This window comes from Neovison vison, chromosome 1 (assembly GCF_020171115.1).
Source record: "Neovison vison isolate M4711 chromosome 1, ASM_NN_V1, whole genome shotgun sequence".
Classification (NCBI taxonomy): Eukaryota; Metazoa; Chordata; class Mammalia; order Carnivora; family Mustelidae; genus Neogale; species Neogale vison.
In genome coordinates, this window is record NC_058091.1 from 121423444 (window position 1) to 121446506 (window position 23063).

At 51.3% G+C, this 23063-nt stretch overlaps 2 protein-coding genes across 2 annotated transcripts in view; both read left to right on the forward strand.

Moving 5' to 3' along the window:
• Positions 1–350: 350 nt before the first annotated feature.
• ATF6B (activating transcription factor 6 beta) lies at positions 351–8745 on the forward strand. Its single transcript, XM_044255951.1, has 18 exons — positions 351–486; positions 860–939; positions 1076–1154; positions 1615–1706; positions 2237–2372; positions 3733–3818; positions 3961–4096; positions 4184–4315; positions 4467–4600; positions 5262–5447; positions 5537–5628; positions 6052–6231; positions 6391–6498; positions 6642–6723; positions 6915–6982; positions 7206–7317; positions 7456–7540; positions 8039–8745. Exons 1-18 carry the CDS (start codon positions 381–383, stop codon positions 8266–8268), a joined length of 2124 nt encoding a protein of 707 aa, XP_044111886.1. The 5' UTR covers positions 351–380; the 3' UTR covers positions 8269–8745.
• A 5008-nt stretch (positions 8746–13753) lies between these two features.
• TNXB (tenascin XB) overlaps positions 13754–23063 on the forward strand; it is a 56567-nt gene continuing 47257 nt past the window's right edge. Inside the window, exons 1-2 of the mRNA XM_044256008.1 lie at positions 13754–13872; positions 14183–14381. The gene's annotated coding sequence lies outside the window, so the exon portion shown is untranslated. The remainder of the gene's footprint in view (positions 13873–14182; positions 14382–23063) is intronic.

Here is a 23063-nt window from a genome sequence, read left to right on the forward strand (position 1 = left end):
TTCACCAATAAAAAAAAAACCCATATGATCACGTGTGCTACTTTGGGGCGGGGTGGGGGCTTATCCATATCCGAAGAGAATGCAAGATCCATAAACGACTAACGTTAGGACTGACTAGGGAGATGGCAGGCCTTTAAATCCCGGGAACTACACCTATTTCACTGGCTCCCGTTCGGCGCATGCGCAAGCTCTACGGCCCGGTTGAGTGTGACAGCTCCTCTCCTGCCGCGCTCCCATTGGCCGGGCCTGTCCAGCCTCCTCATGTACTCAGCACGCAGGTCTCTTACTGGTCGGTAGAGCTTCCGGGACGACCCCCCTTTTTTTTTAAGAGTCAACTGATTAGTTGGTGATGGGGAGAGGCGGGCCTTGGGAACGGTCTCATGGTTGGGGGGCGGGCGCGAAAGATGGCGGAACTGATGCTCCTCAGCGAGATTGCGGACCCAACACGTTTTTTCACGGACAACTTGCTGAGCCCGGAGGACTGGGGTCTGCGTAGTGAGGCCTCGGGGAGGGAGGAGGGCTGTGGCATGCTGTGCTCCTGAGGCACGCAGGGAGGAAGCGGAGGTCCACGGAAAAAGGCTGGGCAAATACTGAATCCATCACCCGAAGGAGGGCGGAGCAGGGGGCCTCGTTGTGCTTTCGGGGGATGCGGGAGTTGGGAAAGACCTCTACTCCCCGCGGAAACGTCGAGTTGTTCCGGGGTGGGGGAAGGAGGGGCTTTAGTTCTCCGGCGGTATCACGTTTCAAATGGGCGGGCTGTAGGTCTGGCTGAGCCGAGCCAATGAGGGATGGGCCCAGGGCTGTGTGTGGATCTGTAGGCTGGGCCGACAGACGACCCCCTTGACGCTTTGCATTGCAGACAGCACCTTGTACACTGGCCTGGATGATGTGGCCGAGGAGCAGACGCAGCTCTTCCGCTGCCCGGAGCAGGATGTCCCGGTATTGCTACCTCAGTCTTGTCTTAAACCTTTGGCGGGTGGTAGTTGCCCTGGAGCCAGGACTCAGCCCCAGACCAGAGCTTATGGAGCTGTTAAATTCTTCACATTCTTGCTGTCTAATGCCCTCCTTTATTCAGTTTGGCAGCAGCTCCCTGGATGTGGGGATGGATGTCAGTCCCCCTGAGCCACCTTGGGACCCCTTGCCTATCTTCCCAGGTAAGATATCCTTTCTGAGGGGCACCTGGGTGGCTCAATTGGTTGAATGTCTACCTTCGGCTCAGGTCATGATAGTTAGGGTCCTGGGATCCAGCCTGCATCAAGCTCCCTGCTCAGCGGGGAGTCCACTTCTTCCTCTGCCCCACCCCCATTCTCTCTCTCTCTCAAATAAGCAATTGGAATCTATATCTATATCTGTATCTGTATCTATATCTATCTCCTTTGTGATTCCCTCATCCTTCCAAAACCCTCTTTCCACTGTTCCGCAGGAACTACAGAACTCCCTGTATCCTCATATCTTCTCTTCATAAGTGCCTGTGCACTCGTCTCTCCTTCAGTCCTTTATGTGTTCTTTCCCTTTGCCCCAGGTGAGGGGATCCTGGACACTTTTTGGACATTACACACTTTTTGGACTACTCAGGCTCTGCTTCCTGATGATTCCCTAACCCTTTTCTTCCAGATCTTCAGGTGAAGTCTGAGCCATCTTCCCCCTGCTCCTCTTCCTCCCTCAGTTCCGAATCATCCCATCTTTCCACAGAGCCCTCCAGCCAGGTGAGAGCCATCTCCTTCCTTCTACTGTTTGTGACAGGGACTGTGTTCCATTCCCTTCACACATAGATACTGAGAAATTTTTTGTGTGCTATAGGTCATGGAGTAGTTGTGGTGCCTTTGAATTTCTTTAGTATCCTCCTTTTATGTGTGTCTCTGCTGTGGTTGTCTAAAAAAAAAACAAGGAGTCTTTTAATATACAGAGATAGGTGGCAGCCGTGGTAGGGCTGGGAAGAAGAAAGCTGTTGACTGCTGAGAATTCTAGAATTGCTCTTGCCCAAGTTGTCCATCTTAAGGCAATATTTAAAATCATGGGACGTCATCAACCCTCCCAGGAATAAAGTAGGAAGAGAAAATGAGGGGCCTGAGACAGCTTTGGGAGATACTTAGTACCATTCAAACCAGAATGTCAAATAATTAGAAAGCTCTAAAGCTTTTGTTCTTGCTCTTGCTCTCAACACCTTCCCTTTTTTTTTTTCTTTTCTGTGCCGCCGCTCCCGCTCCCCCACCATTCACCTCCCACTCTCACCTAGGCCTCTGGTGTAGCGGAGGTGCTGGTTGTGAAGACAGAGTCCTTGGCGCCCCCACTCTGCCTCCTAGGAGATGATCCAACATCCCCATTTGAAACCGTCCAGATCAATGTGGGTCCCACCTCTGATGACCCCTCAGGTAATAAGAGTCTGCCACCACCCCCAGGCTTTACTAAGGCAGAGTATGTGTGTGTATAGATGGGGGAAGGAATGCAGACAACAAGACAGGGAAGAAAAGGTAGGGAGGGGAAATGGCAGATGACCAGGAAAGAGGCCAGGAAGGGGAGGGAGAATTTTAGGAAACCACAGGAAAGGCAACCCTGAAGAGATGGGGATGTTTTTTCTTTCTTTTTCTCATCCCTAGTATCTTGTTGTATGGCTTAACTTCCTATTGCCTTGCATTTGAAAACAACAACAACAACGAAACTAATGGAGTTTAGGGCATATTTATTATTTTTCCCCCAATGTTTTATTAGAAAATTTTTCAAACATATAGAAGAACTGAAATACCATACCCAACTCCTAGATTCTATAATTAATATTCTTTGTGCTATTTTTGAGTGTTGCCAAGTTTATTTCCTCTTACATGTTTACACAGTAAGCCTTTACTGAGCACCTACTCCATACCATATACTAGACAGGGTGCCAGGGATGCAAAGATGAAAAGGAAGTGAGCGCCACGATGACCCAAGAATCCTGGAGTGTGATGGGAGGGGAAAGATGTGCACCATTTATTGAAGGTGTGGGAATTCCAGGATAGACATCACAGGTTGCCACAAAAGCTCAGAAGAGGGGCAGCTCACCTGATGGGGGCTGGATCAGGGATGTGCTCCTGGAAGAAGGGTTTCCTGAGCCAAGTTTTGAAGGACATAAAGAGATTAGCCAGAAGATGAATGGATGAATGTGGAGGTGGGCGTGTGTGTCTCTAGGGAACTTACATCTCTTCAGACTGGATGTGAGGAGGGAGTGGGAAATGGCAAGAAGTTGCAGCGGCTACAGGGCCTGGGGGCACCCTGCTAAGGGACTCTTAGCTTTTATCCTGTGGGCACGTGGGAACCTCTGAAGAGTCAATCTGGAGAGCAATGTGATTAGGATGACTCTGGTGGCAGAATAGAGAGAGTGGATTGCGGAGAGGCAGGACCTGATGCAGTTATTTGAGGCTATTTGGATGCCAAAAGGAGGCAGAAAGAATGAGGTAGAATGGATGAATTGCAGTGACTTCCTGCATAGTATTTGTGGGGCAGAAACACGGACTTAGCTGTTGTCAGCACAGGGTCGCGTGATGGTTTCTGGAGCCCAGGAAGGAGAAGGCAGGGTCCTGGATAAAGAGATGGGAAGGGAGCCAGCAGATCAGCAGCCCATGGTTCTTCCTCCTTAGGGATTGCATGCCTAGGGCCAGCTTTATCTTTTGGTACAAGGAGAAATCCTTAATCTTAATCCTCTTCTCCTTCAGCGTTTATCTGATATCCAAAATTTTGTCTCATCCTGACCCCCCACAGATGTCCAGACCAAGGTAGAACCTGTCTCTCCATCTTCCTCCATCAACTCTGAGGCTTCCCTGCTCTCAGCAGAGTCCCCCAACCAGGTGAGCATCAGCTTTTCTTTCTCCTTCCACACACTTCAGTGAGTTCCTTCCGACTCTCAGAAGTATGAAAGCATTCTCTTTTTCAGCTCCTTCTCCTTGACACTCCTCCTGACTCACATATCTTCTGGAATGCCCAACACAGGCTTTTATAGGAGAGGAGGTACTGGAAGTGAAGACAGAGTCACCGTCCCCTCAAGGCTGTCTCCTGCAGGATGTCCTGGGCCCCCCACTTGGAGGTGTCCAGATCAGCATGGGCCCACCCTCTGATGGCTCCTTAGGTAATGGGGCCTCCTGACACCTTGGGATCCCTGGCAAGAAGCTTCACGTCCTGACATTCCTTCCTTCCTTCCTTCCCCTTCCTTCAGGCAAAGCCCTGCCCACCCGGAAGCCACCCCTGCAGCCCAAACCTGTGGTGATAACCACCGTCCCGATGCCACCCAGAGCTGTGCCTCCTAGCACCACCATCCTTTTGCAGCCCCTTGTCCAGCCGCCACCAGGTACTAAAGAAGGCAAGGAGGTGCTGGGCTGAATTTCTTGGGGAGCTTGCAGCCACTGAGGCTCCCAACCCATGAGTGCTCAGGTGCGGGTGTGAGCACAAGAATCCACTTCGCTCTACAGCTCTCACCTCCTCTTGTTCACTTGCCCCAGTCTCCCCAGTTGTCCTCATCCAAGGTGCTCTTCGGGTCCAGCCTGAGGGGCCGGCACCCCCTGCTCCAAGGCCTGAGAGGAAGAGCATTGTTCCAGCTCCTATGCCTGGGAACTCCTGCCCACCAGAAGTGGATGTAAGTACTGGGGAGGAGACGGGTAAGGCTAGCTAATGGGAAGGGAGGAGGGAAGTCTATCGGGGGCGAGAAAATTGTGGAATGAGGAGGGAACAGAAAGAGTGAGGAAGCAAACTCATAAAATGATCCTGAAGGTCAAGTGGATCCCAGTTCATACATGAGTGTCAGCATCAACTCTATGTAGTTTTAGGATCCTTAGTTTTGCTGTCACTGTAGATGGAGAAATGGGAATGGTGTCCGTAAAATCTAAGGCAGGGAAGTCATACTGTGTTATGATTGTGGCAGTAGTTGGTAGAGGGAGGCTGTTTCCTAGGGAAAAACCAGGTAAATTTAATTATATTAAAGTTAAGCTGTGGGCCTTTAAAAAGGAGAACTAGGAGAAAGGAGGATCCTCCCCATCCAAGGAAAGGAACTGAATTTCCACCAGGAATCAGGATGGAGGAAGTTCTTCCTGTAGTCTGACTTCTCTCAGCTCTTGAGGACCAGGAGCATGGAGTGGTTGAGAAAAAGGCTCTTTCTGGAGATGTTTTAGCAGAGAGGAACAACCCCCCTCTGGCTGTGTAGGTAGAGGACTGGAAGGCAGGAGAGTGGCCAGCGTGAACAGTGGGGTCGGGAAGCATAGTTCCCCTCTCCTGCCCATCTGGCCCTCTCGGTACCCTAGGCAAAGCTGCTGAAGCGGCAGCAGCGAATGATCAAGAACCGGGAGTCGGCCTGCCAGTCCAGGAGGAAGAAGAAAGAGTATCTGCAGGGGTTGGAGGCTCGGCTGCAGGCCGTGCTGGCTGACAACCAGCAGCTCCGCCGGGAGAACGCTGCCCTCCGGCGGCGGCTGGAGGCCCTGCTGGCTGAGGTGAGCTGCTCTGTCCTGGGAGGCCAGTGGCAATACCCGCTCCTCTGGGAAGACTTACCCTCTCTCTCGGCCCTTTCTCTGCACCTCAGAACAGCGAGCTCAAGTTGGGGTCTGGAAACAGAAAGGTGGTCTGCATCATGGTCTTCCTTCTCTTCATTGCCTTCAACTTTGGACCTGTCAGGTGAGACCTTCCTTGCCCCCAAGAAGCTTCAGGGTGGAGCCCACCCTCCCCACTGCCTTCCTGGCACAGTGCCTTTCATCGCACTTATGCACAGACGACACGGGTGTGTCCTCAGCACCGACGGTGCGTCCGGCCAGTCCCTTCTCTCTCCCATCATTTCTCTCAAATTATGTGTCCTCACCTGGAGCCAATGGTGCTGATAAGATTGACAAAAATAGTCCCTTTGAAGTGCTTACCGAGTTCCTCAGGCTTCCTGGCTTTCTGAGGTACTGATGGCTGACCTTCCCATCTCACACATGAGGGGATTCACTCTTGTAGAATAAACTGGAGCCCAGACGGACTGTCTGCAGAGCCCAGGATCTTAAGTAGCCCCTCCATCCAGCCGGAACTCCTCAGACCCTGTCTGTCCTTCCTTATCCCCAGCATCAGTGAGCCTCCTACGGCTCCTATCTCTCCTCGGATGAGCAGAGAGGAGCCTCAGCCCCGGAGACACTTGCTGGAGTTCTCAATGCAAGAGCCAGTTCAGGGAGTTGAACCTCTCCAGGGTTCTTCCCTGGGCCCTGAGGAGCCCCAGCCTAGCACTCCAGGCCGGCCAAGTTTCAGGTGAGGAGAGGGCCCTGTCTTTGGGCAGTGCTGAGGGTATCTTTTCCCCAAAAGTCACTTTCTTTTTGAGGGGAGCCAGAGTTCTCTTACCATCATGGCCGATTCTGCTGGTGGAAGGGTACAGCCTCCAGTCATCGCCCCCTTCCTCCCTCACTCCAGAAACCTGACAGCCTTCCCCGGGGGTGCCAAGGAGCTGCTGCTGAGAGACCTGGACCAGCTCTTCCTCTCCTCTGATTGCCGGCATTTCAACCGAACCGAGTCCCTGAGGTGCGGGGGATTCCTGGCAGGGGCCCCTCTGCGGGCGGCCTGACCGGTTTGAGTGCTGAAGCACCAGCCCTCCCTGCCCTCCCTTCCCTCTGCTGTGTGCAGGCAGGGACAGTGGGAGCCTTGTCCCTCCTCTGCTTCCCTAGGCTTGCTGATGAGCTGAGCGGCTGGGTCCAGCGCCACCAGAGAGGCCGGCGGAAGATTCCCCAGAGAGCCCAGGAGAGACAGGTAGGAAGGGCTAGGGCTGGCTCAAGGAAGGCCCACTGGAAGACTAAATGTCCTAGGGATTTTTGTGGAGGCTTGAGGGATTATCTGGGTAAGTTGAGGGGTGGGTGCGAGCTGGCATCAGCTTCCAGGGGCCGTCTCTCTTTCCCTTTTGCCTTCACCCTCTTCACATTCTTAGATACTTCTCCTTCCAGAAGTCTCAGCTGCGGAAGTCACCTCCAGTTAAGGCAGTCTCCACCCAACCTCCCGGGCCCCCAGAGAGGTGAGTCGATGGGGGTGCTTGTCCGTCACTAAGGGAGGTTTCACTTGAGAGATCTAAACTCCCAGAATCTGTCCTGTGTGCATCATCATTGCCACCAGTGGCGTTATGCCTTCCTCATCCCCTGGGGTCTCCTGTCTTTTTCTCTCCTCCTCTCCCGCCTTCCCCAGGGGGACCTGGGCATTAGGCTGGGCTCCTCCCAAATGCTTGTTCCCCACCTGGCTAGGGATTCTGTGGGCCAGCTGCAGCTGTATCGCCACCCAGACCGTTCGCAGCCAGAGTTCCTGGACGCCATTGACCGACGAGAAGACACATTTTATGTTGTGTCCTTCCGAAGGGTGAGTGACTCCTTGCCCCCTCCCTGTCACCCTGGGTTCTCTAGCAGTCTGTCTTCAGGTGGAGGCTCTAGAGTAGGCCTGGGGAGCCTGTCCACGTCTCTTCCTCCAGCCTTCCAGCCTGACCCCTTTGTTTTCCAGGACCACTTGCTGCTTCCTGCCATCAGCCACAACAAGACCTCTCGGCCCAAGATGTCCCTGGTGATGCCTGCCATGGCTCCCAATGGTAATTCTCTCCCTGCTGGGTCTGGAGAGGGGCCCTGAAACTGAAGAAGGGGGGGTTCTCATAGACCCAACAATGAGGAGTTTAGGGGGAAATGGAGGGAGTGGGCTGTTCCAAAAAGAGGATAGACTCCTGGATGAGAAGAAGCAGGAAATGGGTGGAGAGAAAAACAGAGCTCGGGAGACATGGGAGGAAGACAAGGGTGCAGGCTGTCCCCTGGAGGGCCCGAGAGTAGGTGTGGGCAGAGGGGATAGGCTGGGAACTGCCAGATTCTCACCTCCTGTTTTCTCTTGATGTCCTCTCCCCTGTGACCTCCATCATATGTGTTCTCTGTCACTCATCAATGTCATTTTCTTTTCCTGCCCCTCTCCTCTCCCTGTGCCAACTCTATCCCTACCTCTCACTGACCTCCTGCTGCGGATCTGCCTCCTCACCATTGCCCCTCCCTCCCTGTCCTCCTCTACTTTTCTCCTGTTTGCCTGCCCTCCCTCCTTCTCACAGAGACCCTGTCAGGCCGGGGGGCCCCAGGGGACTATGAGGAGATGATGCAGATCGAGTGTGAGGTCATGGACACCAGGGTGATTCACATCAAGACCTCCACGGTGCCCCCCTCGCTCCGAAAACAGCCAGCTTCCACCCCAGGCAATTCCACAGGTGGCCCCTTGCCAGCTTCTGCAGCCGGCCAGGCCCATCAGGCCTCCCACCAGCCTCTCTACCTCAGTCACCCCTGACCTCTGCAACTCACACTGACTTAGAGCTGGGGGGTGGTGGGAGGTGGGGGCAACCAAGTGGGGTTTTCCAAGTTCTCTGATCCCTGGGCTTGGGGCAATTGGTAAAGGAAAGACAGGGTGTGGGGTTAAGCACTTATTTGGAGATGAGTGGGTTCACCTCTCTTCTTACCCCCTTTTAGGAATATAGGGCTCCTCTCATTTCTCTGAACCCCTAATTCCTGCTTCTCTGTTTGAGGGTATTGAGTAAGATGAAGTTTTGGAGGTGGGTGGCCGCCTACACACTCTTTATTCTTTTGTTTCTCTATTTTGGGGAGGGTGGTAGAGGTGGGAATTAAGTCCCCAGGAGGGACGAGGGACATTTTTACATTTTGGAGCTAGTCACTGGGAGTAAAGGAGGGGTGGTGGTGGGAGATCAGGTTTATGTATATGTACTATCTTCTTTTTTATTATTAAATAAACAACTTGGAGGGAGTTGAAGGATTGGTGGCTGCCTTTCTGGCTCATGACAGAGAATTTGGGGAAACTGGCTTCCGTAGGGCCAGTGTATCAGAGAACCAAGCGCTGAAGACATAGCTGGCTCTGGGGTGGGGGCGGGGATGGGATCCCAGACCTCATGTCATCCCCTTGTCCCCGCCCCTACAACTCTGGGATATGTCTGTGTCTAATGGGGGGATGAGGGTGGGATGTCTCATGGCGTGACAGCCCTGAGGATACAGATCCCTGGAATGTGTCTGAGTAAACAGGAAGGACAGAGGGCCCTACGCCCTTTGGGGTGAGCAGCCTCCCTGGGTCCCCTGCATTCTAGCAGGTTCTCTCTCCCTCCCCTTGATTTCCAGGACAAGCTGCTTGCACAAACAGCAGAGCTGCGGCCAGAGGGCTATAAGCCAGAAAGGAGGGGCCACAGTGGAGAAGGGGGTCATGTTTGGAGGGAAGCGGGCATGTTGAAGAGCATCTTCTCGGCCCTAAATTGGAGGACACTGAGACTTGAGAGTCCTGTTGAAAGAATAGGATGAGAACGGATCCGGCAAGAAAGGCTGTGTTTCTGATTAGGAGGAAGGGGGACAGGACAGAGGGTGAGGGGCCAAACCTTACTCCACCTTGGGGGGATCCCGTCAGCGGCTCCTGTCCAGCAGTGCCTCAGGCCTGGCTCTGCAGGAGTGTCCTGGGTCAACTAGAGGGTGTGGGCTGGGCCTGGGCTCAGTGCCCAGATGACTGGACAGGGGCCTCCCGGGCCACAAGCCCAGGCCTGAAGGAGGAGGGGAGAACCTCACGTGTCCAGCCAAGCTCCCCCACTCCCCATTACTGTGTTTGGGGTGAAAACAGACTGAGTAACTATGGCAACCTGGAACTAGGGCTCCCAGGAACTAGGCCTCTCCTCCCTCCGGAGCGCGGCCCTGGCTTCTGGGCCTTCCTGTTTCCATGTCCCTTGAGCCTCATGGAAGCAGTGAGCGCAAGGCCAAGGACTGGGGAGGCAAATCACCTGAGCTGGATTCCCTGCTTTACCTTTCATTAGTGGATGTCCTTGATGTGTAACTCAAACACCCTGGGTCTGAGATTCCTCACCAATAGCATCAAATACTCCTGCATTCTTCTCAGAGTGGGTGTGGGGGTGAAAGAGGTCCACAGTGCCTGGTTCATGAAAGGCACACCTGCTCCTTGTCCCTTCCACCTGTCTACGTTGCCCTTTTCTCCTCTTCCTTCACTCTTACCCAGCTGGCTTCATCACTGCCCCGCCTTACCATCACTCCCCCTGTCTCGATGGCAGTGCAGGGAAGTGCCTGAGGGCTGTCTCTGGCTGGGGGCCCTGGGGTGGGGCCTACTATACCCCCCACCAGTGACAAGGGACCACTGGCACTGATGTGAACTGGCAGTCGACTGTTGGCTGAGTTAGTGGAATAGGGGAAGGCGTGGGAGGGGCATGGGGCCAGAAGGTGCGAGGTGGGAGGGTGAAGGCAGGTCAGTGTCTGGCCGCTGCATTCAGCCCACACAGATCCCAGGCCACAGCCCTATCCAAGGCCACCAACCCCCATCAGTTTGTGGCCATGGTCACTCCTGTTGTCCCCTCCTGTCCTGGGCCCACTCTCTCTGTTGAGCTGCTTTCCTGCCTCAGGATCTGGCCTTTTGTTCCTCTCATCACTTCTAACCCTTAGACCTATCACCTCTCCCACTTTGCTCTAGATTCCTCTCCCACTTCTCTTTGCCCTCCTTTTGGCCAGGAGTCCTCACCTTGTCTTTTGGACTCTTGTCTGTTCCTCCTTCCTTTTGTGTTTTGCCCTTCCTCCCCACTGCTTCACTCTCTTTTCCATTTATTTTTTCTTGTTCTTCTCCTCTCCTGCTGTTGACCCTGTGCTCAACTCCTCCCACTTAATGCCACCCCCTCCCCAGTTCCCTTTGCACTCCTTTGTCCACATTCCTGGTCCAGGACTTCCTCTCTTCTCCCCCGCTTCGGCCCTCTCCCTCTCCCTCCTTCTTCCCCACTCCAATTGCCTGTCCTCTTCCCAGCTGTGGGGGCCAGGACTGGAGAGCCTAATGTTTGCCTCATCGTTCTGCTATGGCTTCTGGATACAGCACATCTGGATTCCGGAGCCCAGATGTGTGGTTGCCACAGCGACCTCCGTCCCTCTGGTAAATACAGGCGCCCACCCGCCCCAGAGCAGAGAACAAAACAATTGTGTGACTTTCTTTTGTCACGAGATAGCAATGTCCTCCCTCCTCCCTTCTCCCCACACCCGTGTCTCCAGGCAAAGGAAGTCTGAAGGGTCCAAACCCTTCCTTATGTGGCTCTGTTGCCCCCTTTCCAGTCCTAGCTTCTTGGTTCTCTCCCATCTCTCATCTCAGGCCGTCTCTTCTCTCTGAGTCCCCCTGCCCCACCATCTCCTTGGTAGTGGAATGTTGAGTCCCCCAGCTTAGACTTGGTGATTTCTTCTTACTTAAGCTGCATAATAACTGGATACAGAAAAATGTTTTAAAGAGCCAGATCTTCTACCCTTCCTTCTCAAACAAGTTCTCCAAGGATCCCCTTCATTCATTTCTGCCCTAAGTCTTCCATCTTTCCAAGGCTGTTCCTGGGGGAGGAGAGAGTATAGGCTTTGGAATCAGAAAGCCTGGGTTGAGGGCCACCTTCTCACCACCACTAGCAAAGTCCCTTGGACAGGTCACTTGATGTCTGTGATCCCCCATTTTCTCAGCCACAAAGTGGGATTAATCACATGCCTGCTCTCTGTTGGAAAGTGTTTTGTCAACGGAAGCCCAGTACAACTGTTTTCTCTCTTCCCCCGCTCTGGGACTGCTCCCTTGGATCACAGCCCCGGCCTCTCCTTGTTCCTTCTCTTTTCCTTCAGGTCCTTGCCCTTAATTGCCCTCATTCTTCTTTCTGTTCCTTCCCTTCTCCTTGTCTTTCCCTTTCCTTCCCATCTATACCTTTTATCCTGGATCCTCCTGAGGTGAGGAAACAAACAAGGAGGTTCATTCAAGGATGGAAGCCCAGAGCTGAAGACAGCTGGACTGAGGATTCTGAGACCAGCCAGAGCACGTGGACAGCTGTCAGCAACCCCAACCTATCTACCCATCACCTGAAACACCTCAGTGAAGGCCACCAGCTCTGCCCACCAGGCCTCCCTGCCTCCACACCTGGGGCTCCTTCCAGACTCCCTTTCTGCATCCTTCTCACCCAGTCCTTTCACAGTTCGATAGTGATAAGCATTTATTAGACACCTGTGCTAGGTCTGGTGATTTCCTGACAAGATGCAAACATATGTAAGATGGGAGCTTCTCCAAGAGGCTAAATCAAGGGGCTGAATCAAATTTTAGACAATGATGACCTCGGAACCTCAAATTATGTCTGTTAAGCTTCCAGGGGCTTTCTCAAGTGCCTTGTAACCTTGTAAATGTTTGCAATCCCACTCTTTTCTCTGAGAATCTGTTATCCCTTCTGTCCCTTGCTGTGGACTTCCAAAACACCCCATGGCCATCCTTAGAGCTCTCACATCTCCAGGGTCCCCTGGCCACTCTGTGGGCCAAGTGTATTTATGGCAGCCATACTTAGTAAATAATAAAACCAAGATTAAGTCATAGGGCAAACAACAGATATGACTGTGGGACAGAATTACTGAAATCTAGGGATTTAAGATGAAATACATCCTATGTGCAGTCTGCTCTCCCTAAGAGATGCTGTTTCAGACTCTCCGTCACTCTTTCATGTGCTTTCCCCTCCCCACCCCCACTCCCACCCCCGCCCCCCAGGATCAGAAGGAAGTTGTTACCTACTCCAGACCCTGGGGGCTTTGGGCCAAGGCAGAGGAAGGAAGCTGAGCCCAGTTCCGTCCAAGATGCTGACTTCATCCTCCCCATCAAAGCCAGGAAAAAAATAGCCACACGCACACCCAGACACACGGGGACACCCACGCGAGAGTCTATGCAAACCTTTGCCCTCAGCCTCAGGTTGCTAACTGGGCGCATGGCCGCCACACGCTGTGCCAGTGTGCCCTGACCCCGGAACAACATGGCCCTGCAACCAGGGGGATCCAGTCTGGGGCACAGACACCTGTATCCACTCCCGTGGCAGACTCAGACACAGTTTCCTTTACATCCCTTTCCCCATCACCTATGACGAGGCCAAGCCCTTCTCCGATGGTAAGGTTTGTAGCAGGGTAGCAAGGACTCCCCTCATGATACTTAGGGTGGGGATGCCTCAACCTGGGTATTTCCCTTCTGTGGCAAAAGTCTCTTCAGCCCCTGGTCAGGGTAGTGAGCAACCGAGGGAAATGGGGCCAGAGAAACAGCCAGCGTCCTTACATGTTGGTGTGCCTGCTGCCCTGTCCTCTGGTGTCAGTCTTCTTGTCTCTGCCTGAGGTCAAAGTGCTTTCTTCCTCCAGCCCCTAATTTTCCTTCCCCCTGCTGCTCCCCTGCAGGACCCAGACATTGACCCTGTTCCTCTGACTTCACCCTGCCATTCATATCCCCACCCCCATATCTGCCTCTCACCTCTAGCACTCTCCATCCCTAAGCCTCTCTCCTAAACCTCCTTCCTAACTTTCTGGCTTCCCTTCCCTGTCTCCCCTGAACCCCAACTTCCTTCCCAAGTCTTGTATATCCTGGTGTTCAGCAAAGCCCTCGTCTAGCCAGTACCCAAGCCTCATCTGCCATTTCTCTGGAATTTGCTGAGGTGCGACAATGAAAAGGGGGCAGTGATCCCAAGCTGAGAACCGGCAGTGGACTGAGCAGAACAGATGGGGAAAGGCAATGCCTCTCAATGGGGACAGGGCAAGTAGAAATAGAAGAGAGAAGACTCAGGTGGGAACAATGGGACCAGGCAGGGATAGGTGGGGACAAGGAGTTCCAGAGAAGGCCAACTGCTGGGGAGGGATTTGGGCTTGGGAAGGAGGTTTCTTTCCCCACCCCATCCCCCACTCTCTGCTCCGCATTGCTAGGAGAGAATGGCAGGAAGAGAAAGAGCGGGTGCTGGGCAACAGGCAGGTGGGGCAAGATCCAAGCTGGAGCAAAGTGGTGGGAGAGGAGGTGCCAGGGAAGGAGGAGGGAGAGGGGCTGGCCATGGGCAAGGGTGTTGTTCCAGAGGAAAACTTGGTGAGAGAGCAGGAGCATCAGGTAGGGAAACGGTGAGGGGAAAGGAGAAATGGCATAAGGATGGGGGATGTCAAGTTGGGTAAACATTGGGACGGGAGAAAGAGTACAAATGGGACAGGGAAAGGATGTGGGAGGTAGGACCAGGGACCGGGGGGCAAGACGAAGGTATTTGGGACTCAGTGATCCCAGACAGGGAGGGGAGGAGGGGTGGCATGCGATGACGTTGGGAGGGCCTGGCAGGGACTAGAGGGGTGGGAGGACCTGCCCTATCTCCGCTCCCCTCCCTGACCTCATGCTGGTCCTCCCCTTCTCCTCCCCCTGCTCACTGCAGGCTCCCTCCTTCTTGCTGTCGCTGCTGAGATCGACAGTTGGGTCGCAGCTCAGTGAGCCCCTGCTGCAGGAAACAAGCAAGGGGACCTCCAGGGAGCTCAGGCTGCCGAGGCACGGTAGCCCTGCCCTATCTTGAGGACTCCCTTCCCAGGGTCAGGAACAGGGCAGGTGCAGAGGCACTGCAGTCGCCTGTTGCCCAGGTAAGGAACAGAGCTCTGGGAAGAACAAGGGAAGAGCTGGGAGCAACGGGGGCTCTATCCTATCCCTATCCTGGCAGAGGTGTAGCCGGAGAGCTCACAGGAGAGCCTCACAGAGCAGACTTTCTGTTAGGACAGAGGAAATGGGACCTTGCACTAGGGACTAGACTCCCTGCGGAGGGTGTGTCTGGAGGGATGGGTCAGCGTGTGGTGTGTGGGGGAGACGGGTGTGGGCACGTGGAGTGGGGGCTGTGGGTGACAGGGTTTGGACAGGATCAGTGGGTGGCAGCAAGGTGGAGGTGGTTATCAGAAGGTAGGACTCAGCTGTGGTCAGACTTGGGCGGGGGGGGGGGTACCCCGGGCTAGAGGCTGAGCTAGGGGACAGCTGAAGCTCAGGAGGAAAGTGCTGGTGGAACCCCAAGTGCTCTGGTTGGAGCGGCTGAGCTAGAGCTCCAGGAAGGTGCCAGAGGGAGCCTCTCAGCATGTGGGTTGCAGGGTCTGGGAGGGAGGTCTGGGGGTCTTAAGCCTTTAGGAAATGTTGAAATGGAGCAGAGTCAAGATTCCCAGGTCTGGGAAGGGCACAGAGCCTGTGGGGAAGATCCTAAAACTTGTTGTTGGCTGAGAGCTCTGCACCCATGACTCACGGTTCAGTGGGGTTGGGCTGACTGAGAGATGCCTCCAGGGGCACAGGGGCTCCGTCTTCCTTCCGTCCGGGTTCCAGGCTCTCCCTGCTTCTGTCCGTCTAACCCCCGCCCCACGCCCCACTACACGTGACACGCCCTGGGTGGGGTGGGCGGGCCCCTTATCTCGCCTGGAAAGAATTTAATGGCTTGGAAACAACTGGAAATGGAACTGAGAGGAACTACTGGGAAGCAAGTCGGAAACACCACAGCTGCCGGCTGTCCCCTGTCCGCTTCCAGACCCCGCCCCCCACATCCCTGGCTCCCTCCTCCCCCCTCCTCTCTCTCTCACTGCCTCCAATCCCTTGGGGACCTGGCACCTCAGTTCCTCAAACTCCTTTCCCTTTGAGTCCTGGTCACCCAGTGCAGCACCAGAACCTGCCTTGCTGTCCCTCATTGCCCCCTTAACTCTTCCACTGGGGGCCCAGAAATCCTTTCTCTTACTTTTTCCATTCCTCTGGCCCATTAGTTCCCCAGAATAAGGGACATCTGGATCCCCCAACTCTCTCCTTCTTGGCACCTTCTTACCTCCTGGTTCCAGTTCAATATGTGGAACCCTCCCTCATCTCCCTCCTTCCTCTCATGGTCCTGGAATCCTTCTACTTTCACCCCTCATGTGGCAGGAGGGGCAGAGGGAGGCAGAGGGGTGGGGCCCAAATCCCCCATCTCTGGAACATCCCTCATGGAAGCCAGCCCTTCTCCACACCTCTTGGGACCAACAGTCCCTGATGAGCGAAGTGTCAAAGTTGGCCACCACATGAATACCAGGCAAGCTGAGTCACAGCTGGGATGATGCCCCCACCTCTGCCACCCTCCAAGTGTGGGGACAATGCCAAGGGTGTGAGGCCACATCCCCCTTCCCCACCACAGAAAGGAGCCCCAGACAGCCATAGGGGGGTGATAAGGGGGAGATACAAGAGACATCCAAGTTCTTTCCTTTCCTAGTGCTGAGAGAAAAGGGGAATTCTTCCAAGAGTTGGAAGTGCGAAGCTGGAGGGGTGGCTGTGACAGGACAGGAGAGGGGATGGGGAGGGAGACGCTGGGTCATGAACTATGGAGGCTACTCCTCTCCTCTCAGAACTGCCTCACTACTTTCCCAGTCCTCTCCTTCCTGTTACAAAGACTCTCTTCCCCTCTGCCCCAGCCTTGGGTAAGATGCAGGATCCAATGGCTGGGGTGGGTTCCAGACAACTCGCAAAGACCCCCCGGGCCTGTGGGGCACCAGGAATCTTCTGCTTCCCCCTGGGGAAGGGCTTCCTCTTTGGTTCTCCTCACTCCACCTATGTTCTCTGACTCACACACTGCCCTCTGAGAACCATGAGAAATTGACTTTCTTAGGCATCACCCAATGAATGCGTGTGGAGGAAACACGAAGAGGAGATTGTGTGTGTGTGTGTGTGTGTGTCCATGCGTGCGCACCTCCGCACACATGTGTGCCTGCAAAATGCAGGCTAATTTGGATGGATGTGTGTATCTGTGTACCAGTGTGTTCATATTTGTATTTGTGGATGAGCGCACACTTGGGTGTACTTGTATATGTCCGTGTATTTGTGTGTGCACACACCTCTTGGTTTGCATGGCCTTAGACAAAGCGTGAAAGTTTTTGAGGGTACCTCAGAACTCACCTTGTACCCAAGGCTACACTCCAAGCTCACAGGCTGAGGGGCCCAGGGATGGAGCACCGCCTGCCTGCCTGGGCTTCTCCCTGGGCTTCTCCAGCCTCTTAATGCAGAAATGCTCTTTCCCTGGCATCCAGCTTTCCTTCCGTCTCTTCTGGGCTGGTGGCTGTGTGAAGGATGGCTGGTCGCCCTGAAACTCTTTTTTCCCAGACTTGGAAGAGAAGTTTCAGAGTAGCAAGCCAGGAAGTGTGTGTGTGTGTGTGTGTGTGTGTGTGTGTGTGTGAGGCATCCTCCCTTCCCTCCTCACCAGTCAGTGTTTTCACACTTGCCAGGCCTTCCTCTCTCTGCCTCTCTGGTCCCAAAGAACTGGGCAACCACCCACACCTCTGCTTAGCCCTTCACCCCAACTGAACCCTCCACATTCCACTGCTCACCACAGCCCCCTGTCCTGGCTCACCCTGAACATGTTTCTAACCCTGGTCTCCCTGTGCTCTTCAATCCTTGCCCCAAGGGGTCCCACGAACAAACACAGCTGGGCACCAGTCCCCAGATCAAGAAATAGGATATTCTTAGCACCTCAGAATTTCCCTGCCCTGCCCTGCCCCTGCTGTCACTACTCCTCCAGGAGCACCACACTTCTGACTTGCGACAGTACAGATTAGCATAGTTTCTCCTCAGATTTCATATACATAGAATTTTTAAAAAAGATTTTATTTGTTTATTTCAGGGAGGGAGAGAAAGAGAGCAAGCATGAGTGGGGGAGGGGGAGAGGAAGAAGCAGACTCCCCTGCTGAGCAGGGAGCCAGACACGGGGCTCAATCCCAGGGCCCCAGTATCATGACCGGAGCCGAAGGCAGACACTGAACCGACTGAGCCACCCTGGTGCCCCCGTGTACATAGAATTTTACAGCATGTTTTCCTTTGTGTCTGGCCTCTTCTGCTCAACCCCTTATTGGTGAGATCCATCCCTGTTACTACAGAGTTGTGGTTTGTTCCCATTGCCTTATTTTATTTTGCTGTATGAATAAGCCACACTTCATTTCATCTATTCCACTGACGTGAGATATTTGGGTGGTTCCCAGACTGGGGCTATTAAGAGTAGTACTGCTATGGTGGGTATATTGCTGAGGGTGGGATTGGTGGATCCGAGTGTTAGCATATAGCTCTGGTAAATTTGGGGGGATCATGCTCAGCACTTTCCCAAAGTGCTTGTTCTACCTGGCCCTGCCAGAATCCACACCTGGCCTTCTCTCTAGCCTGGCTTCTGCCTGAGCTGCTGTTTCTGTCCAACTTCCTGTCCTAGACACTGTCCGTGGTTCTAGCCCTGACCTTGGTCCTGTTATTTCCAGCCCTGATGCTAGTCTTCAGCTTAAATTAAACTTTTCATTCACTCATATGGTCAGTATTTATCAAGCACCTAATACATGCTAGATGCAAGGATATGACAGCCAAGAAAAAAATCGAGTGCCATGCCTGCCCTCATGGACCTTACAGTCAAGTGCATAAGACTGAGTATGGGCAAGAAAGCATTAAAATAATCCCATCAATAAATATATAAGTATAAATTGTTACACATGCTACAAGTGGGAGTTACATGACTCTTTTAAAAATCAGTCCTGTTACAGGACTCTTTGATATAACATGTTGGGGAACCTGGGCAGGAAAGGTTCCCTGAAGAAGCAGTGTGAGACTGAGATAGAAGACGAGGCCATGAGGAAAGGGAAGAGCACTTCACACAGAGGGAGCACCATATACAAAAGCCTAGGATTGGGAAGGGTGTGAGAGATGTAAGGTCCACGGGACTGGAGTGGAGAGAGGGAAGGAAGTATTGTGGGAGATGGGGTGGGAGAGGTCAGCAGGGGCCAGATGATGTAGGACTGTTTGTCAGTGTTGGAAGGGGATTTAGAAGGGAGACACTGGAGAGTTTTTAGGGGGAGTGGGACATCCTAGCTGCCTTTATGAGAATGTCAGGGGCAAGAGTAGAAGCAGAGGGACAAGCTAGGAGGCAAAAGCTAGATGATGGCTTGAATTCTAACTCAAAGAGAGAAAGAGAAATAGGGAAATTAAAGAGATGTTTATGAGAAAGTAAGGGAAATATCACAAAATGTGGTGGCATTGATGGGGGTTAGGTTCCTAGGTTGTAATGCTGGATGAATGGTGGCGCCGTGAGCTGCAGTGGAGAACACAGTGGAGGAGGGAAGGGATACAGGAAGGGTGACCATGAGTTCATTTTCAGGTATGTTGAATTTGAGGTGCCCAAGAAGAGTTGCCAAGTAGGTAGTTGTATACATCACTTGGAGTTAAGGGGAGATGACCCGGCTAGTTTATAAATTGGGATATAGTTTGGAAATTAAAATCCTGGGTCTGGGTGAAAGCACTTAGGTGAGTGACTAGAAAAGTAGGTCTCGACTTTAGCTGCACATAACAATCACCTGGGGTGCTTTTAAAAAATACTGGGTAGGGTGCCTGGGTGGCTCAGCAGGTTAAGCCGCTGCCTTCGGCTCAGGTCATGATCTCAGGGTCCTGGGATCGAGTCCCGCATCAGGCTCTCTGCTCAGCGGGGAGCCTGCTTCCTCCTCTCTCTCTGCCTGCCTCTCTGCCTACTTGTGATCTCTCTCTGTCAAACAAATAAATAAAATCTTAAAAAAAAATTAAAATAAATAAAATAAAAAATAAAAAATACTGGGTAAAATTCAGTGCTTCCATTACTCTAGGCACATTTCAGGTGTTTGAGATCCATATAGCCCTCCTCCTGGCTACTACACTGACAGCCGAATAGAAAAGGCTGTGAAATGGAAGATGTAGTCAGCGGTATCCAGCGATTTTTGAGACATGTTAAGGAAGATGAAGACAAATGTCTCTCGGATTTTGTGACACTGAAATCTTTGGGCAAGCTTAGGGAGAGCTGTCTGATAGGTTGAAAGGAGTTGGGGAAGCCATATGAGAGAGCACTGAGGTATGCATGGGATGGGATATGGGGAATTGAAGCAGTGAGTACAGATAAATCTTTGACAACTGAAGCCATGAAGTAGAGGAAGGAAATATGTGCTGGCTGGAGGGAGTATGAGATTGGGGAAGATTTTGGTTGTTGCTGTTCAGAGAGAAAGCAAGAGAGAGAGCATGAGCACGTGTGTATGCATGAGGGAGGGGGAAGGGGCAGAGGGAGAGAGAGAATCTCCAGCAGACCCAAAGCGAGCCTCGATCTCACAACCCTGAGATCATGACCTGAACTGAAATCGGGAGCTGGATGCCTAACTGACTGAGCCACCAGGTGCCCTGTTGTTTTTTTTTAAGATAATACTTTCATATTATGAAATACACAAATCTAAAGTGTATAGCTCAATTAATCTTTGAATATGTATACATCTGTTTAACCACCACCCAGATCAAAGTGCAAAATATTTCTAGTGATCCTGTCTTCTTTTTTTTTATTTTTTAAAAACATTTTAATTTATTTATGTATTTGACAGATCACAAGTAGGCAGAGAGACAGACAGAGAGAGAGAGAGGAGGAAGCAGGCTCCCTGCTGAGCAGAGAGCCCGATGTGGGACTCAATCCCAGGACCCTGAGATCATGACCTGAGCTGAATGAAGGCAGAGGCTTTAACCCACTGAGCCACCCAGGCGCCCCTCTTTTTTTTTTTTTTTTAAGATTTTATTTATTTAGCCCGATGTGGGACTCGATCCTAGGACGCTGGGATCACAACCTGAGCCGAAGGCAGAGGCTTTAACCCACTGAGCCACCCAGGAGCCCCTGTGATCCTGTCTTCTAATAGTAAAGATTAACTGCCTGTTTTTGCACTTCATGTAAATACCATCACTCACAAAGATCTCTTTTTGAATCTGGTTTCGTTTGCTAGCATTGCATATATGAAATCGTCTCTGTTATTACGTGCAGCAAGAGGGTGTTTTCATTACTGTGTTTCATTGTGTGATCATGCCACAATTTATCTGTTCTACTATTAATAGAACTTGTTTCATTTGGCTAATATGAAAAAAAAATCTCATGTACATTCTTGTACATATCTTTTGGAGAATATATGCAGTCATTTCTGTTGGATATTTACCAAGAAGTGGAATTGCTGGATTATGGAATTGCTTTGTAGATACTGCCTAACAGTTTTCCAAAGAGCTTACACTAATTTATGTTCCTGCCTTCAATTCAGGAGAGTTCCAGTTGCTTCACATTCTTGCCAATATCAAGCAACAACATTTTTAATTTTAGCCATTCTAATGACGATATAATGGCATCTTGTTGTGGTTTTAATTTGCATTTCCCTGGTTACTAGTTTTGTTATACACCTATGTATGTTTGTTTTCCATGTGTTTATTGGTCCTTTGAATATATTCTTTTCTAGAGTAACTGTTTAAGACTTTTGTCAATTTAAAACACTGGGTTGCCTGTCTTTTTTTTTTTTTTAAGATTTTATTTATTTATTTGACAGAGAGAGAGTGGAAGAGGGAACACAAGTAGGGGCACAAGGAGAGGGAGAAGCAGGCTTCCGGCTGAGCATGGAGCAGGGCGCCAGGGCTAGATGGCAGAACCCTGGGATCATGACCTGAACCCAGGTCAGATGCTTAATGACTGAGCCACCCAGGCACCCCTGAGTTGCCTGTCTTGTTTTTTTTTTTTTTTCTTTTTTAAAAAAATTTCATTTATTTTTAAAATTTCTTTTCAGTGTTCCAGAGTTCATTGTTTATGCACCACACCCAGAGCTCCAATACGTGCCCACCACCAGGCTTACCCAACCTCCCACCCCCCACACCCCCAAAACCCTCAGATTGTTTTTCAGAGTCCATGGTCTCTCATGGTTCTTCTCCCCCTCCAATTTCCCCCAACTCCCTTCTCCTCTTGCCTGTCTTGTTTTTGTTTGTTGTTTTGTTTTGCAGGGGTTTCTTATTTTAGATTTTAATCCTCTCTCTCACTCTCAATCAATATCTGTCTCTATCTCTCTCTCCCAACCCCACTACCTCCCAGCATTTCTCATACATCTTATCCCAGGTATGACTTGTATTCTTATTCTCTAAGTGGTGTCTCTAGATGACCAGAAGTGATCAATTTAACGAGTCCTAATGTATCCATCTCTTTTTTATGGTTAAGTTTTGTGTAAAATCTTTCATGGTTAAATTTTATGTGGTTAGGTTTTAAGAAATATTTGCTTACTCTAAGGTTGTAAAAATTTCTCCTATTTTTCTTCTATATGATTGTTCTGAAAGGTATTGCTTGGCCTTTCATAACTAGGTCCATTAGATTAACTTCAAATCAATTTCTGTATGTGGACATAAGGTAGAAATAATTTTTTTTTTCATTTGGATCTTTCCTCATTTATCAAAAAGAGCATCTGTTTTCTTTTCTTTTCTTTTTTTTCCTAGTTTTATAGTAAGATTTTTTTATAATTTCATTAACAGATAATGTATTATTTGCGTCAGGGGTACAGGTCTGCGAATCATCAGTCTTACAGAATTCACATCACTCACTATAGCATATACCCTCCCCCAATGTCCATAACCCAGCCACCCTACCCCTCCCACCCCCCCACACCTCCAGCAACCCTCAGTTTGTTTCCTGAGATTAAGAGTCTCTCATGGTTTGTCTCCCTCCCTGGTCCCATCTTGTTTCATTTTTTCCCTCCCTACCCCCCACAACACCCCATCCTGCCTCTCAAATTTCTCATATCAGAGAGATCATATGATAATTGTCTTTCTCTGATTGACTTATTTCGCTTAGCATAATATCCTCTAGTTCCATCCACGTTGTTGCAAGAATCCATTCTCTTTTTAGTTGCAGTGCCACCTTTGTCATTTTATCAGATGACCACACATGTGTGGGTCTATATCTGGACACTATTCTGTTCTATTTATCTATCCTTGCACCTTTATCGGTTTCTATATTTGGTAATATAAGCACTGAGGAAGAAGGATTTTTCCCAAACAACAGGAGATACTTGAGCTCCTATAAAAGCTGACAGAAGGATTTAGTGGAGAGTGAGGGATTGAATAAAAGAAAGAGAGAGGATAGTCTTCACCTAAGAAGCCAGTAGGAGCTGGATGGCAGGTGCTTGTGAAAGGATTGGCCTTGTACACTCATCTGCTAATCCGTTCAACAAAAAGATGTTGGGCAGCCCCTGTGTGTCAGACACGGGCATACAGCAGTGCCAGGATAGACGAGGTCCCTGTTCTCACATTGGTAGTGGGAGAAAGAGAATAGACAAGGACCCACAGGAACAGGTGATTCATGCAATAGTAAATGCCATGAAGAACATGGGCAGGATACTGCCACAGAGTAATGGAAGCCCATACCCACAGGGCACCAGGGAAGGTCTTGGGATGTAAGAAATGTGAGGTCACATTTAAACCAAGACAGAGCCAGTCATGAAGAGCATCCC